This window comes from Epinephelus fuscoguttatus, linkage group LG22 (genome assembly GCF_011397635.1).
Source record: "Epinephelus fuscoguttatus linkage group LG22, E.fuscoguttatus.final_Chr_v1".
NCBI classification, from domain to species: domain Eukaryota; kingdom Metazoa; phylum Chordata; class Actinopteri; order Perciformes; family Serranidae; genus Epinephelus; species Epinephelus fuscoguttatus.
In genome coordinates, this window is record NC_064773.1 from 2,914,627 (window position 1) to 2,929,587 (window position 14,961).

The window sequence follows — 14,961 nt, forward strand, 5'->3', positions numbered from 1 at the left end:
AGTTATATTCACACGTGGCGGTGACGGAAATCTGTACATGAACAAACGTTTTCTCTGTAAACTCTCGACTGTGTACTTTTACTGTTGTTTTCCATCGAGGCCTGTAGCTCCATTAATCTCTCTGCTTACTGAAAGAAAAAAGAAATACAGTGACATTGTACAAAAACATAAACAGGAAGTTTGACCTGCCTTTGGGGAATAATCGACGCACATAGAAGAAGAAGAAGAAGAACTAAACGCTGTACTGTCCTCTTCATCATGGGAAAACAAACAAATGTGGTTGAAAGGAAAAAAAAATCAGCACACTTTTTGGAAATGTAATTTTTTAAACTGCTAGTGTCAAAAGTGTTTTGTAAAGATAATAGAACAATTATAACGATTTACACAACGCACTGAGGTGTCGCACACATTGTCGTTATTTCATTTTACAGGTTCACTCTGTTTGTACAGAAGCCCATCTGAGCCAATGTGATGAAATAAAAAATCCTGCAGGTCACTATTCGGAGAAACTTTCTGAAAATAATGACTCAGTATATTATTTTATTTATATATTATTTTGAGATGCTAAGTCTTTATTTCGAGGGAGTTTCTCATTATAATGATTTACAGGATTTTTTTTATCACATTGGCAGAAATGGGCTTCCATACATGGGAGCATCATATGGGATGGTAGGCCATTATTTTTAGGGAAAAAAAGATCTCATTATATGAAGATACTAAATTTTTGTTGTTGTTTACAAAGTTTCTCATGTTTATGCTAGCCCTTTATTTTGAGATGCTAAGTCATTTTTTTAGATACTAGTACTATTTTATGTTTTCATCACATTGACAGAAATGGGCTTCCATACATGAGAGATTTTTACGGGATGGTAGGTCATTATTTTAAGAAAAAAAAACTCATTATTTTGGGATACTTTTTTTGTTGATTAGAAAGTTTCTCATGTTTGTACTCAGTCTTTATTTTGAGATACTAAGTCATTACTTAAGATATTGCCTCTTTTTTTAAAACAGAAAATGCTCCTTATGTTGATACTAAGTCCTTATTTTGAGATACTATTTTTTCTATTTTTCTGAAAGTTTCTCGCTATGTTGATGCAAGCCCTTTTGTTTAAGATCATTTTGAGAAGATTTCTTATTATTTTGAGATACTTTTTAGACTCGTAGAAAGTTGCTCATTATGTTAAAATACTCATTATTTTGAGATACAAATTCTTTTTTTCAGAAAGTTTCTCATGTTGACACTGTATTTTAAGATATTAAGTCATTATTTTAAGTTACTACCTTTTTTTTAATTATGTTGATACGAAGTCTAAATTTTGAGACACTAACTCATTGGTAGAAAGTTTCTCATGATGTTAAAAACTTATTATTTTGAGAAAAAAATCTCCTTCCTTTGAGATCTTAATGTTAAAACTAGCCCTTTAAAAAAAAAAAAGAAAGGAAAGAAATTAAGTCATTTTGAGAACATTCCTCATAATTTAAACTAAGTTATTTTTCATTTTCATAACTCCTCTTTTCTGTAGGTTTCACAGTATGTTAAAAAACAAAGTCTTTATTTTGAGATATTAAGTCATTTTTAAGGGAGTTTCAGTTTATAATGATTTATATTTTGAAAGATACTAGATTGAATTAGTCTCTTTTAGAAAGTTTCTCATTATGTTAATACTAAGTCACTGTTTTGAGGGAGGTTTTTTTTCTCATTATAATGGTTTACAGGATTTTTCATTTCATCACATCGATGGAAATGGGCTTCCGTACCTGAGAGCTTCATACAGGATCTTTGGTCATTATTTTCACAGTATTTTTTTTTTTTTAACTTATTATGCTTATAGTAAGCCTTTATTTTTAAACATTAAGTCATTATCTCAAGAAAATATTTCATTATTTTTAGAACATTTTGAGTTTCCAATTATAATGATTTACAGGAGTTTTCTTTTCATCCCTTTGGCAGTAATGGGCTTCCATATGTGAGAGCTTCGTACAGGTGGTAGGTCATTATTGTGAGACGTTTTTTTAAATGAGGTTTCCCATTGTTTATACAAAACCTTTATTTTGAAACATTAAGTCGTTATTTTTAAAGAAAATTTCTCATTATTTTGAGATTCTTTTTCTTGATAAAAGTTTCTCATTTTGATGAAACTACATCATGTTTAGAGAGTTTCTTATAATAACTTAGGATTTTTATCCTTCATGTTGGCAGGATGGTTTTCCATACTTCTCTTCAAACTTTTTCTTTCACAGGGAATAATTATATTTTAGGGAACAATTTTATTAATCATAGTTTTAAAACGTGTTTTTCAAATCTCAAGTCACAATTTATGATATAATGCTGATGTTTACTGAGAAAAACCAGCTGTTTTTACTGGTAAGTATGGGTGAGTGAATGTCTCATAAATTAAAAAAAAAAAAAAAAAAGATAATGTCATGATTAATATTATTGAGTAATGTGAAATATGTCAATCTGATGTATTAATAAACTAAGCAGGACAATTTTTTTTCTGTAAGTTAAGTGGAAACTGATTTTCCTCTGAGGACAAACATATTCCTTCAAACTTTAAGAATCAGGAAATCAATTAAATGAAACCCTCATTTCCAACAATGCCATACATGAACAAAGACATTAAAAACAATCAATAAGCAAACAAATAACCATCATGCACATCTATTAAAATAAATCATACAAATCAACAGCAGCAATAAATGATCGCTGAAAGTACAGTAGAAACAGGATGATAAACATGTTAAGGTGCAGATGTAAAGTTAAAGTATTTTCACTCAATTAAAACAAGATGAGAAACGAGGCACGTAAACAACCATAATGGCGACAGAGTGTCTGATTGAAGGTGTTTTGCAGATTATTCCCCGTATGAGGAGCTCTGTGAGAGAATGACACTCCTCCAACGACGTGTTCTGTGAGATGATCAGAGGTCAAAGGGAAGCGACTGTATCAGAGCTTTATCTTGTGTAGAATCCTCCAGACCACAAATATGAGCCCAAAGTTTAACATACAAAGAATAAGCATAATGGAGTTATTTCCTCAGTTGATCCTTAAATGAAACTATATTTTGTGTTTATAAAGTTTTCTCCAGTAGGAACCAGAGGGTTTGGACATGAGAGACAGGAAGTCAGAAAGTGTTGAGGGGCGGGCGAATAACACCAGACTTCTGCTGTAAGTGCATTAATTTAACGACTTTAATGACTTTAATATTTCAGCATCTTCGTCTTTAAGGTGACTGTCTGGTTCTTCATTTAAATCAGAAGGTGAGATTCTATGCTTGAGGTCATTTAAACAGTGTCGTCATTACGTGGTTTGTCCACCAGACGGTGCTGCAACACTGGAAAATATATCTTTGCTACCATTTTACAGTGGGCACACATTTACAACAACATGCTCAGAACAGTTTGGGTTTATGTTTAAGAAAGTCTACAGACTAGCAGCTCTGTGACATGGCAGCCAGTTTTGGTCAGCATTAAATAAATGTGCCCATAGAATAAATGTGACACAATCATGTGACGCAGCCATGCTCCATTTGAATATCATGAGCAGGGAAATAAATGTAAATCTATAAATAAATAAATAAAAAGTAAACGAGTAAACAAATAAATAAAAATAGCTGGGAAGTAACTCAAATTACAATAAGTGATATTAGGAAATAAGTGAAAACATTTTTTAAATAAAAACAATTTATTGAACTACATTGACTCATTTATTTATTTCAGGCTTTATTTCAAAACTTTATTTCACCGGCTTTTTTTTTTTTTTTTTTTTTTTGTATTTATTCAATAGACTTAAATGGTTTTCCACACTGTGAGGATGTATTAAGACACAATAATCGCCATGCTGACTTGGCTGGGAAACCTCTGCATCCGATCTCCACCGGGAAGAGCCACGCCTTCCAACCCTTGTCCTTACAATCCTGGACCAAGGGCTGGTACTTCAAGGCCTTCCTCTTTTGTACTTATTCAATAGACTTAAATTGTTTTCCACACTGTGAAGATGTATTAAGACACAATAGTGATTTGGCTCTTTGTAAAGCCAGCGTCACTCAGCGTCGACTTAAAAAAGACACCCTTTTCCCTCATTGTGGCGTCTACAGGATTTAAGACAGTACTTCACACAGGCAGATTTTGGTTTTCTGGTTTTTATTTCTGTAAATCGTCGAGGATCTACAGTATCAGTTCACAGCAGAATCAAACGTAAAAAAAATCATGTAAAACAAAGAATATTATATTATATGCAGATCTAGTCTTCCCCTTTATTCTTATAGACTTTCCATTATAAAATTAAATAAGTTTTAAGTCTCCTGGACCTCACAGCACGTGCTTTTAATTTTAGCCTCTAAGGCTTTGTCAACACACCGCTCAGTTTTCAAAATAAAAGCCTTAACTTCTCGTTGTTTCTGACGGCGTTTTACGTCATGCTGGTTCACAGGGTGGATTATGAGGGGTTGATTCAGGATATAATGTTTAACAGAGGTTTTGTGTAAACAGCAGATTCAGACATTAACACAAGCGATCGACGAGCAGTTTCCGTCCATTGATCTCAGTGGAGCCGACAGTCAGGACTCCTCACAGGGACGTGAGGCACTCCGGACGCAACAGAGGAGAGAGGTGGCGTCACTCCTTTAGTACGCCAGAGGGTTGTGCAGCTCCTGGTATTTGGGAGGAGGAGTGAAGATGCCGGGGACGGACAGCAGGACGGTGGGTCTGTTGGGGCGACGCATCTGGTGGATGATGATGGAGGACAGGATCATGCCCAGCAGCTGGAGGGAGACACAGGAGGGTGAGTTTACATCAAGACAACACCTGCACTGTTACAGGTCTGACAGATGTCTGACTCCTCCCCCTACCTCTAAGGCTGAGCCCAGACACCCTTCAGACGAAACTTGTTTCGGCTGCTTGTATCCGCGATCTCATTCTCTCAGTCACTACCCAGAGCTCATGGCCATAGGTGAGGGTTGGGGCGGAGATGGACCAGGAAATCGAAAGCTTCGCCTTCTGGCTCAGCTCCCTCTTCACCACAACGGTCTGGTGCAGCGCCTGCATCAGTGCAGAAGCCGCGCCAAACCGCCGATCCATCTCACGCTCCATTCTACCTTCACTCGTGAACAAGAGAAGGTGAGGCCTCTTCAATGAAACCTGCACCAGCGGAGCTCGGCAGGATATAGGTAAATATGTCATTTATTTTGGTGAATGTCTGATAACCACATGGTAACTGCTTTCATTCTGTCAGCTTCAGTTGGTGTATTTTTCGGGGGAATCGCGATCAAAGCATCACTCACTTGTTATGAGGTGAACTTATATCAGAGGATCACATGGCAGTATCATGTACAATCAGAAGGACTCATCCTACCAAGGACGGATCCTTGACTTTGAGAAACATCCACTGTTTAAATGCAGTCTGCTGGGTTTAGTGACGGTGATTTCGGGGCTCTATCTCTGTAGGGATCCTTTCATAATGCAGTCAGACACTTAGAATAACTGACTGAGCCTGTCAGTGACAAAAACATATAATAAATAAATAGAAAATCAGTGTTTATTGAATCTTACCCCCAGGATGGCCAGAGTGAGGTTCACTCCGATTGTGATGTCGATGGCCCGCAGGACGAGGCCTCTGATGATGGGGAAGCAGCTCTGAAGACGGGAGGAGAGAAAAGGTCAGGTTGTGTTTCACAGGTCAAATAATCAGCTGATAATTTGTGTCAGTATGTTTGTTTAGTTTGTTCAACTTAAGTTTTGGCTCCACTCACCTGGCTGTAGACATAATCCCTCTGCAGTGTGACCTGAAGGAGACCATAGAAGAAGAAGAAAACGTTAGTAACCTGAAGTTTAAAAGCACGATTCAGAACGATGAGGTGAATGTTTTAAACTCACTCTGTATCTGACTGCCTCACACTTTCCCTCCATCTGCTCCTCCTGGTTGCACAGACAGGAGTCGGGGATGTTGTCCTCCCAGTCCTTGTAACTGAACAGACCGCAGCAGTGCAGCTAAAACACCAGAGAAGAAGAAACAGGGAGAGTTATTAATCCTGTCAGTAACGTTACAGTCCTCTGCCTCTATCACAGGCAAGAAATGATGCGAGTCAAGGCGCCCACTGATATTCAATTCATCATTTCTGTTGAATTTAAGCAAGAAAGTCCAGTTTTAATCTTTAGTCTTTTAGTCAGCTAAAACTGGACTAAAAAAAGAGGTTGACTTAATATAATAAAAACTAACACAAGACTAAAACATAATGTGAAAGAAAGACTAAATGAACACCAGCTGTCAGACATTTCTCATGTTCTTAGGTGATATTGACCAGGCGGTTCTTTGATTAATAAAAATAAAAAAAAAATCTGCAGATTAATTGCTGATGAAAAAGACACCATCATTTAATTACTTCAATTTATTGATTTCTGAGTCCAAAAAATGTAAATAAATAGATTGTGGTGGTATCAAATGTTAGTAAATGACATTCAGTTCATTTTATTATTTCTTAAAATAGTTTAGGCACGTTTCTTTTTTACTGCCAATATCTGGACAGCTTTGTCATGTAAGCGTAGGGCCGAACCTCCAGTTCCCCTGTTTGACACCGTTAGCTCTGTTTATGGAGTTAGCACTGTTAGCTGTTAGCTGACCAGATTTAATTCATCTTCTTTTTGAGAAATGTAGGAACTACAGATTAATTTGAATTTGATCCGTCACCCTGATGATAAATCACTTCCTCTTTCTTTGGTTTTTTGGTTAACGGACATGCTTGATCCTTCAGATGAAAAACCGTTTTTCACCTGAAGGATCAAGCATGTCTGTTCAGATTTCCTCTCTAAAAACAAGAAGTGATGATTAATGAAAGCTGTGGTGGCGACCAACGCTGACTTGTGCGGATATGTCAAGTCATTTGCATGTCAGTAAAATCATCCACTCCTCCCTCACTGCAGTTTTCAGACATTTCTGCCCGATGACACACCTTGTTAACTATATTAGCGCCACTGCTAACAGTGCTAATATTGAGCTTCGTAAAGGGGTTTTGTGGCTCCAAATTAAGCTCACTCATCACGGTCACCTGGGGAGGGAGACCGGAGCGTAGGCAATATGTTTCAGGAACAAAGCCGTCACACCACCACAGGTCAGGACGGCATCATCGGCAGTTATCACTAAAGAGCAGTGCTGCTAATCAGCTCCCAGTGTCAGTGTTAACCTGCAGACTGACAGCAACAACAATGCACTTTTACTGTTACTATATACCCTGCAGCAGGTGTGTGTGTGTGTGTGTGTGTGTGTGTGTGTGTGTGTGTGTGTGTGTGTCTCACCTCTTTCTGCTGGTGCTCAACCAGGGCCTTCACCTCTTCTGAAGCCTGGTCCAGAGGCAGTCTATTGTGAGCGTCTGTCTCCATGATGCGCACCAGCTGCAAACACACACACACACAGTAATTATTGGTACGTTTCTTTAATTCAACATGTAAAGACTTAAGAGTCTGAACAGCTCGATGAACATCAACAACTCATCATCAACACTCAGCTCATGTAGAAGAGACTGTCCTCAGTGCGGTCGTTTTGCTTTTATTAACCTCACACACACACAATCAAAGTTTTTTTCCTGTTGTGATTATAGTTCAGGTCGTTCAGCTCTGAACACGCTGAGCTATTATTCAGTAGAGAAAAAGCGTGGAGTCGACAGTAGAAGCATCAGGGTCGTTACCTCGGGACGGATGGCAGCAGTGCGGATACCAACTCGGAGCATCAGCAGAGTTCCAATAACCGTGCACACCAGGAACTGTGGATAAAAACAGGAAAAGACCGTCAGCACAGAAGTTTTTAAGGAAGGAAAATGAGTCATGACGGTGTTTCTGCAGGTTCAAATGGAGCTGTACGCTTTGTTAGAAAATCTGACAGTCCATGTTTCAGCTGGTCTTTGAACTCACCACGATCAGAGACACTTTGCTCTCCCTGTGGGCCCCGCAGGCTCCCAGGATGGCGATCATCATGGTGATGGCGCCCACGACATAGAGGCCGATGAAGCCGGGTGTCCAACTCTCCAGCTGCAGGCAGAGGAAGAGATTCACAGGTTAATCTTTTGTTTATTTGTTCTTTAAAACAACAAACTATTTTGTAAATTCCATGTGAACAGTGTTTGTTCTTACTTGTTGTTCTACATGATCATTTGTGAGGATCTGGAATATCAGAGCGACCACGATGATGAGACCGCCAATAATCTGAAAGAAAGGAAAAAAACAGAGTTTGATCAGAACAACAACAAACGTTAAGTCACAGTGCGTTAATGTGGTGACGGAATAATTGGGAAAATGACGGAGAAAATTCACAGTAACGCCCCCTCAAGTTGGAACAACTCGGAAAGTTGCTGTAACCACTTGCCGACCTTGACTTCTTGTACTCTGAACATGATGAATAGAGGTAAATGTTTGGTTGTTGGTGAGACATTCTTTATTAACTCACATATTACATATCAAGTTTTTGAGGTGTATGAGGCAGTGCTGGGACCAAGTCATTGTTTTGTAAGTCACGAGTAAGGCCCAGTCCCAGTACCCCCCCTTGTCCACTACCCCTTGGGCCTCAAAATGAAGCAACGAGGGGTAGGGGTTGAAATCTTTGCCAAGGAATTGGGACACCACTCACTACATCACCGCGTCAGTTACGTTCACGCATACGTAACTATTTTAAACAGGAAGCTGCGAGCCATCTACATTTCCAACCGGCATCTACAATGGAGTCTCATTCATCCTACCGATCGCATTTGCCGCATTCATCATGCTTCTTTTGATGAATGACAGACGACAGGGGACTTCTGCTAGTTAGCTAACCAGCTAACATTACGAGGCAGCATAGTTATGCTAGCTGGTGTGTTATCGTAATGTGAAAAGTCCCACAATTTTGCAGAACAGGACAGATGACAAACACCAGATTGTGCGAGCTAGCTAGCTAGCTAACAAGCAATCTGACGACGGTAACGTTAGCTATGTATGAACTTTTTTCCCCGTCTCTTGCTCGGTGGTAGCCATGGAGACGTCTACCCCTCGCTGGCAAGTCAGCATCTGAAATCCCTCGCTCCGAAGGGCTAGTTTCATACCCACTACCCCTCGTTATGCCCCCTACCCCTACACGCAAAAAGGAATTGAGGCACCACTACTACCCCTCGCGGGAACGCACAACTGTAGGGGTAGGGCCAAGGGGGGGGTATTGGGACAGGCCCTCAAGTCTTTACAGAGTGACTCTGGGAACAGACGGAGCAGCAGAGCGCCAGACGCAGTGAAAGTGAAACTTTAACGTTCATCGCACTGGGTCCAAAAGTTTGCTTTCACTCGCCTCTGCAGCAGCTGCTCCTCTCATCCATCAGTCTGATCTGATCAGCTCTGATCGGATCGACTGATCAATGATCCTCCCTGTGATTCAAACTCCACAAACTGCTGCTGAGGAAAAAAAGCACTCAGAGTTCCTGTTCACGGACCTACGAAAACCTCCGAATTTAGAGATAAGAGAAGATAAAAAAAAAAAAAAAATCCTCAAGTTTGAGTTTCAAGTCCCAAACGAGTCGCTCTCTATCTCCTCTGATTTACTTGTTCTCTTAACATAAGACTACAAACATATTAAATTATCCAGCAATGCTTAAAAAGAACACAATAAAGCTAGGAAAGGTATTTATGCTAAAAACAAACAAAGATTTAAAAGAATCCACAGCATCACTTCCTACATTAATCAGCAAATAAACTACGTAAACACTGCAGTAAATTTAAAAACACTACATTTCATGAATAATACAGAAATGGCCGAATCGTGTTGATTTAACTTAATTTTAATGAAACATTTCTACTTAATTTGCCCATAACAATCGGTTTGTTGAGCTGAAGTTTAACATAAATTAGCACCCAAACACGGTTGGTTATGTCATTTATAACATTAGACCTGAGCACACCTGCTCATTTATGACTCATTTAAGTATTAAACTACATGTAAGTTGCTATAATGAGTGTTTAAAAGTTGTCTTTAACCCGAGCACTACGCACTTTATATTCCCAGATATCAGAGTGAACCAGAAGATCAGAGGCCGCCATTTTGACTCACCGCAAAGAGGATGTTGAAGATGGTGAAGATGCAACTGAGGCAGCCGTTGACCTGAGCCATGTTTACAGGTGAAGATCCAGCAATGTTTCAGACACACTGAAGCTCCGACTGCGGTGAAGTGAAACGATGAAGGAGCGGGAGGGTGAGCTAGTTATAGCTGACAGGGAGAGGAGGGCGGTGTCTTCCAGTAACTGGATGGAGGAGATTTTCACAAAACTTCCCATTTTCAAGAGCTGCTCCTGATGGCGACATCCAAAGACAGTTCTTAGAATTGTGACGTTTTATTTTGAGGTTTAAGAGTTTGTTAGTCAGAGGGGGAAATGGTGGAGACACAAAGAGAAATATTCTCCAAACACTGGATGACAGTGAGTTAATCACTGATTAATCATTGATCATATGTGTGGTGGATGACATCAGGGATACGAACTGATTTCCCATCTACAGCCAGAACACCAGAAATAAAATTAAGACAACACTAAGATACTTGAAAATAAAATAATAAAATGGAAACAAAATAATAACCTACCATCCTGTAAGAAGCTCTCAGGTATGGAAGTCCATTTCTGCCAATGTGATAAAACAAAATTCTGCAAATCATTATGAGAAATAACGAGATTCTTTCCTCTCAAAACAACGACTTTGTTTTTTAACATAATAGAAACTTTCTAAAAATAAAAAGAGTTAGTATCTCAAAGTACACCTGTTATGAACATTAACGGCTGTTTTTTTTTTTTTTTTTGAGTTAGCTGCTAACTGCTATCTGCTGCTTTTCAAATCTCACATGGTGGGTTGCACGTATAACTCGTCGTCAAGACATAACAACCGTGCAGCCCATGATCCCGTCCAGTCAGCTGTCCCTTTTATCCACCTACTTCCTTGCGTAAATTATGGGTCAACATCCGGCCGTGGAAGCGAAACCGGCGATTTCCAAGTTTGTTTACAGTACTCTAATAAAGCAGGGAACACACCACCTGTTATCGCTCAAACAGGATCATGTGATCATACCTCTGCCATCTCTGACAGCCATCTCAAAGCAACCGAGCACGCTAGCAGTTAGCTCGCCTCGCTCCGTTAGAATATTAACGTTAACATGTCCCGAGCTAGCTTAAGGTAACATCTGCTCCCTCTAAAGATGATTTATGATTTCTGACGACCTATTAAGAGACACTCACACATAATTCAGTATTAACTGTAGAGTGAATAAATGTGATGTGTCCCAGCTAACCCTCCGCTCGTCTGCGTTAACCACGCAGTTTACACGTTTTTATAACTTCTGATTTATTAAAAACTGTTTTGAGCGAAACATGAAGCTGAATTTAGCAGCAGACTTCAGTCATAGTCATATAAATACCTTCATGTGTTTATATGATATAAAGGACGTACGGTAAATCAGTGGCACATTCTCAGCCCTGATGACTAAATACATATTTCACAGTTTCTAATGTAGGTTGAGAATGAAGTCAGACGGGGAAAGACAGGGATATCATGTACTGACGCTGAGTGACGCACCTGTCAGTCTACGTGTCATTATCTTCTGATAATTCTGATTTAATACTTTTTCGCTATGTCTGGTGAAACTCTTGTGGTTTTATTTCTCATATCAACCGTAACCATGGCAACAGGAGGTCAATAACATGTGATCTAGAGGGGTAAATATAATGACAAAGTGCAAAGTGAACCTGGAGAGCTTTGTGTTCACAAGGCACAGGTCAAGTGAACCGCACCTTGGACTTGAAGCGAACTGATCTCAGACCACCTCTTGATATCTTTTCAAAACAGCCTCCAAAGCTGTTTGATTTTTTTCCCTTTTACTGTGACGTAATGTCATTTTGTGACATTTTTGTGCTCATTTGTGTAACCAAGTAGTTCTTGTGCCTAAACCTTGCCAGACCTTAACCATGAAACACTTATTTTGTAACAGTGAAAAATGGGACTTCGTAACAATGGGTTTAATATGGTCGGAACAATGGGCTGTCGAAACATTGAGATTTCGGAACAATGGGATGTCGGAATTATGAGCGAGCCCCGTGGCGGTGGCATCGGACGTTTTACTAGGTTTCTCTCCTTGCACACATGGTCACTGTCAGTTTGTCCATCACACAACTTGTCTTTTATCGACAGTGGCAGTGGTTGGCCAAATCACTGCCTACTGTAAGTCGAGGAGAGGCCTGGGTTTGATGAATTTAAATATAAGAAGCTTATTACAAAATCATAAAATGGATCACAGTGGTGTTTTAAGGACATCTGCTCTGCCTTTACAGTCACATTGCTGCATCGGGACACCTTTTCCAAACCACTATAAGTCAGCTGAAGGAGGCGATAAAACTGATAAAAATAGCTATCGCCATATTTCCAAATTACGTTGCCTGGCTAAAAATGTAGGAGTCCCTGGTAAATCATCAACTTAGATCATATCTCTCTTTGTTTTCTGTACTCACTCCCTATCCGTCTGGTTTTAGGCCTAAGCACAGCACCACATCTGCATCCTCTCTGGTTCTAAATGACGTTACACCAGCCCTGGATAGCAAAATGTCTGGTGCTGCTCTGTTTATAGACTTGTCTAAGGCGTTCGACACAGTTGACCATTTGTTACTTCTAAAGAAATGATCTCGTATTTGTTTTGATTCTGTCAGCTGCCTGTGGTTTGAAAACTACCTCTCCAATAGACTGCAATGCGTAAAGATGGGTGATGTTCATTCTAAAGTTTTGAATATTACTAAAGGTGTCCCACAGGGCTCAGTGTTAGGGCCAATATTGTTTTCAGTTTAGTTTAGTTTCAGTTTAGTCATGTAAATTTCATCTGTATGCGGATGACACAGTTTTATATTGCAACATCTGCTCAGTCAGCCATTGAACGTTTACAGTCGTCTTTCAATTCACTTTCACTTCAGTTACATAACCACAAGCTAGTACTTAACTCAGACAAATCTGGATGGATGCTGTTCGCCAAGGCTACTCATGTCTTTCAATATTCATTCTGTGAATGGCTCATCCATAGAGAAAGTTTAACAGTATAAATACCTTGGTATCTGGCTGGATGACAATCTTAATTTTACGCACCATAGCCGACTTGAAGACAATTCTTGGCTTTTTGTACAGACATAAGAGCTGTTTTCCTTTTGTACACAGGCAAAGAATTGTAGAATCTGTATTTTTCTCTGTTTTGGATTATGGTGATGTCATATAGAAAAGCTGCTGTCTCTACACTGAAATCACTGGATGATGTCGACCACTCAGCCCTAAGGTTCATTACAGGTGATCCTTACAGCACCAGTCACTGCCACCTTTACCGAAAGGTCGGCAGGCCACAGTTGGCTGTGAGGCGGGAACAGCATTGGTATTTGTTCATTTATAAAGCTTTGATACAGATGCTTCCACCCTATATTTCATCACTCTTAACTCTGACCTCACATAATCATGGTACTCGTTCACAGAACAGGTTGTTGCTTCACACTCCTTTAATCAGAACTGAACTAGGAAGAATATCACTCTTACAGTGCACCTTAAAGTTGGAACAATCTACAAAAGATCTTAAACTTAGACACTTTGCCGCCCTTATGGCGGTTTAGTGCCTTATTTCGGATCTTGTTTTAATTGAGTGTAAATGTTTTTAACGATGCATCCACACTGTAGCATGTTCATCACTCTGTATTTCTACTTTTAGAGCCCATTTATTGCTCGTGTTGTTTGTTGGTTTGTATGATCTCATGTTTGCCGATTAATTGTTTTAATGTCTTTGTTCATGCTCGGCATCTTTGAAAATGAGGGTCTCCCTCAATTGATTTCCTGAGTCTTAAATAAAGGTTTGAATGAATGAATGAATTTATAGTGTAACTGGTGGACTCTGGGGATGTCTGCCTTGTGTAGAGTCCAGCAGGGATCAGCAGGTTGTGATCTGAGAGACAGGAAGTCAGTTTTCATTGAAAACTTTAATATTTCAGCTTCTTCATCTTCGAGGCGACTGTGCGGTTCTCCCTTTAAATTAATGAATGACTTTATTTTCATAAAAAAAAAAACATCAACAGACGTGCTCAAAAAGGACCAGGAAGAAGTGTATACTCATATAATCCAGCCCCCTTCTCAGTATTCATGTCTCATTTAAAAAGGAAATTGTCAACAACTATTCCAAACTTATTTACAACCATCAATACAGATAAACAAACAGTCTCAGATTTAAATAAACAAACCCCAGATGAATAAATAATAAACCAACCCCTCTTCATCTGTATAACTCCTAAATATACTGTGACTGTAGATCTTTTTAAATCGCTCTCTAGTTGTGCTTGTTCAGGGAACAGTTGATAGAAATCCTTAAGTCGTGAGTCTGAACTCTGAGAAAAGCTTCAGTTGGCAGTTCATACTTTAAATTTAATCACAGTCAGGGATGTCATTGTGTTAGAGATACACTAAATTCATACTTCAGTCATACTCTTTTAGTTTTCACCTTGAAACTACAACCCAGAGAAATGTTGGTCATTTAAAGTGTTGTCATTATGCCGTTTGTCCACCAGAGAGTGCTGCAACATTGGAAAATATATCTTGGTTACCATTTTACAGTGGGCACAAATTTACAACATGATCAGAAAAGTTTGGGTTCATGTTTTATTTTAAAGAAAAACTCTATATGGAATTCAATTTAAGTCGATATCAAATAAATAAATACATAAATAACTAAATGCGGTGCTTGGGGCTGGCTTTCTGCTCCACTGGGCTGAAGCGTTCTTCATCAAGGTTGTGTGCTATGGTTGTGAGTGAGTCAACCTTCTGGTGCACAGGGCCAGACAAAGTCACTTCCAGGATGCTGTCCAGGACGTCATCGAACTGCGTCCACACGGTGTTGTCTGACGATTTTGGCCATTTGATCCTCTTTCCTTGACGAATGGATTGGGGTTGCCGGAGGGGAG

At 39.3% G+C, this 14,961-nt stretch overlaps 1 protein-coding gene across 1 annotated transcript; it reads right to left on the bottom strand.

Moving 5' to 3' along the window:
* Window positions 1-4,139: 4,139 nt before the first annotated feature.
* Window positions 4,140-13,737, bottom strand: LOC125883184 (tetraspanin-8-like). Its single transcript, XM_049567403.1, has 9 exons — window positions 10,058-13,737; window positions 8,122-8,193; window positions 7,903-8,019; window positions 7,680-7,754; window positions 7,291-7,386; window positions 5,875-5,988; window positions 5,751-5,783; window positions 5,551-5,634; window positions 4,140-4,763 (listed from the first exon to the last, which is right to left on the bottom strand). The coding sequence occupies exons 1-9, from the start codon at window positions 10,115-10,117 to the stop codon at window positions 4,626-4,628; spliced, it is 789 nt and encodes a 262-aa protein (XP_049423360.1). The 5' UTR covers window positions 10,118-13,737; the 3' UTR covers window positions 4,140-4,625.
* Window positions 13,738-14,961: the final 1,224 nt, after the last annotated feature.

Excerpts from the sequence above, each read along its gene's own strand:
- LOC125883184 (XM_049567403.1), bottom strand. The coding sequence starts at position 10,117 with ATGGCTCAGGTCAACGGCTGCCTCAGTTGCATCTTCACCATCTTCAAC. Across the intron at positions 7,387-7,679 it reads CTGCTGCCATCCGTCCCGAG|CTGGTGCGCATCATGGAGAC; the intron begins GTAACGACCCTG and ends GTGTGTTTGCAG. Across the intron at positions 5,989-7,290 it reads TTGAGCACCAGCAGAAAGAG|CTGCACTGCTGCGGTCTGTT; the intron begins GTGAGACACACA and ends CTGGTGTTTTAG.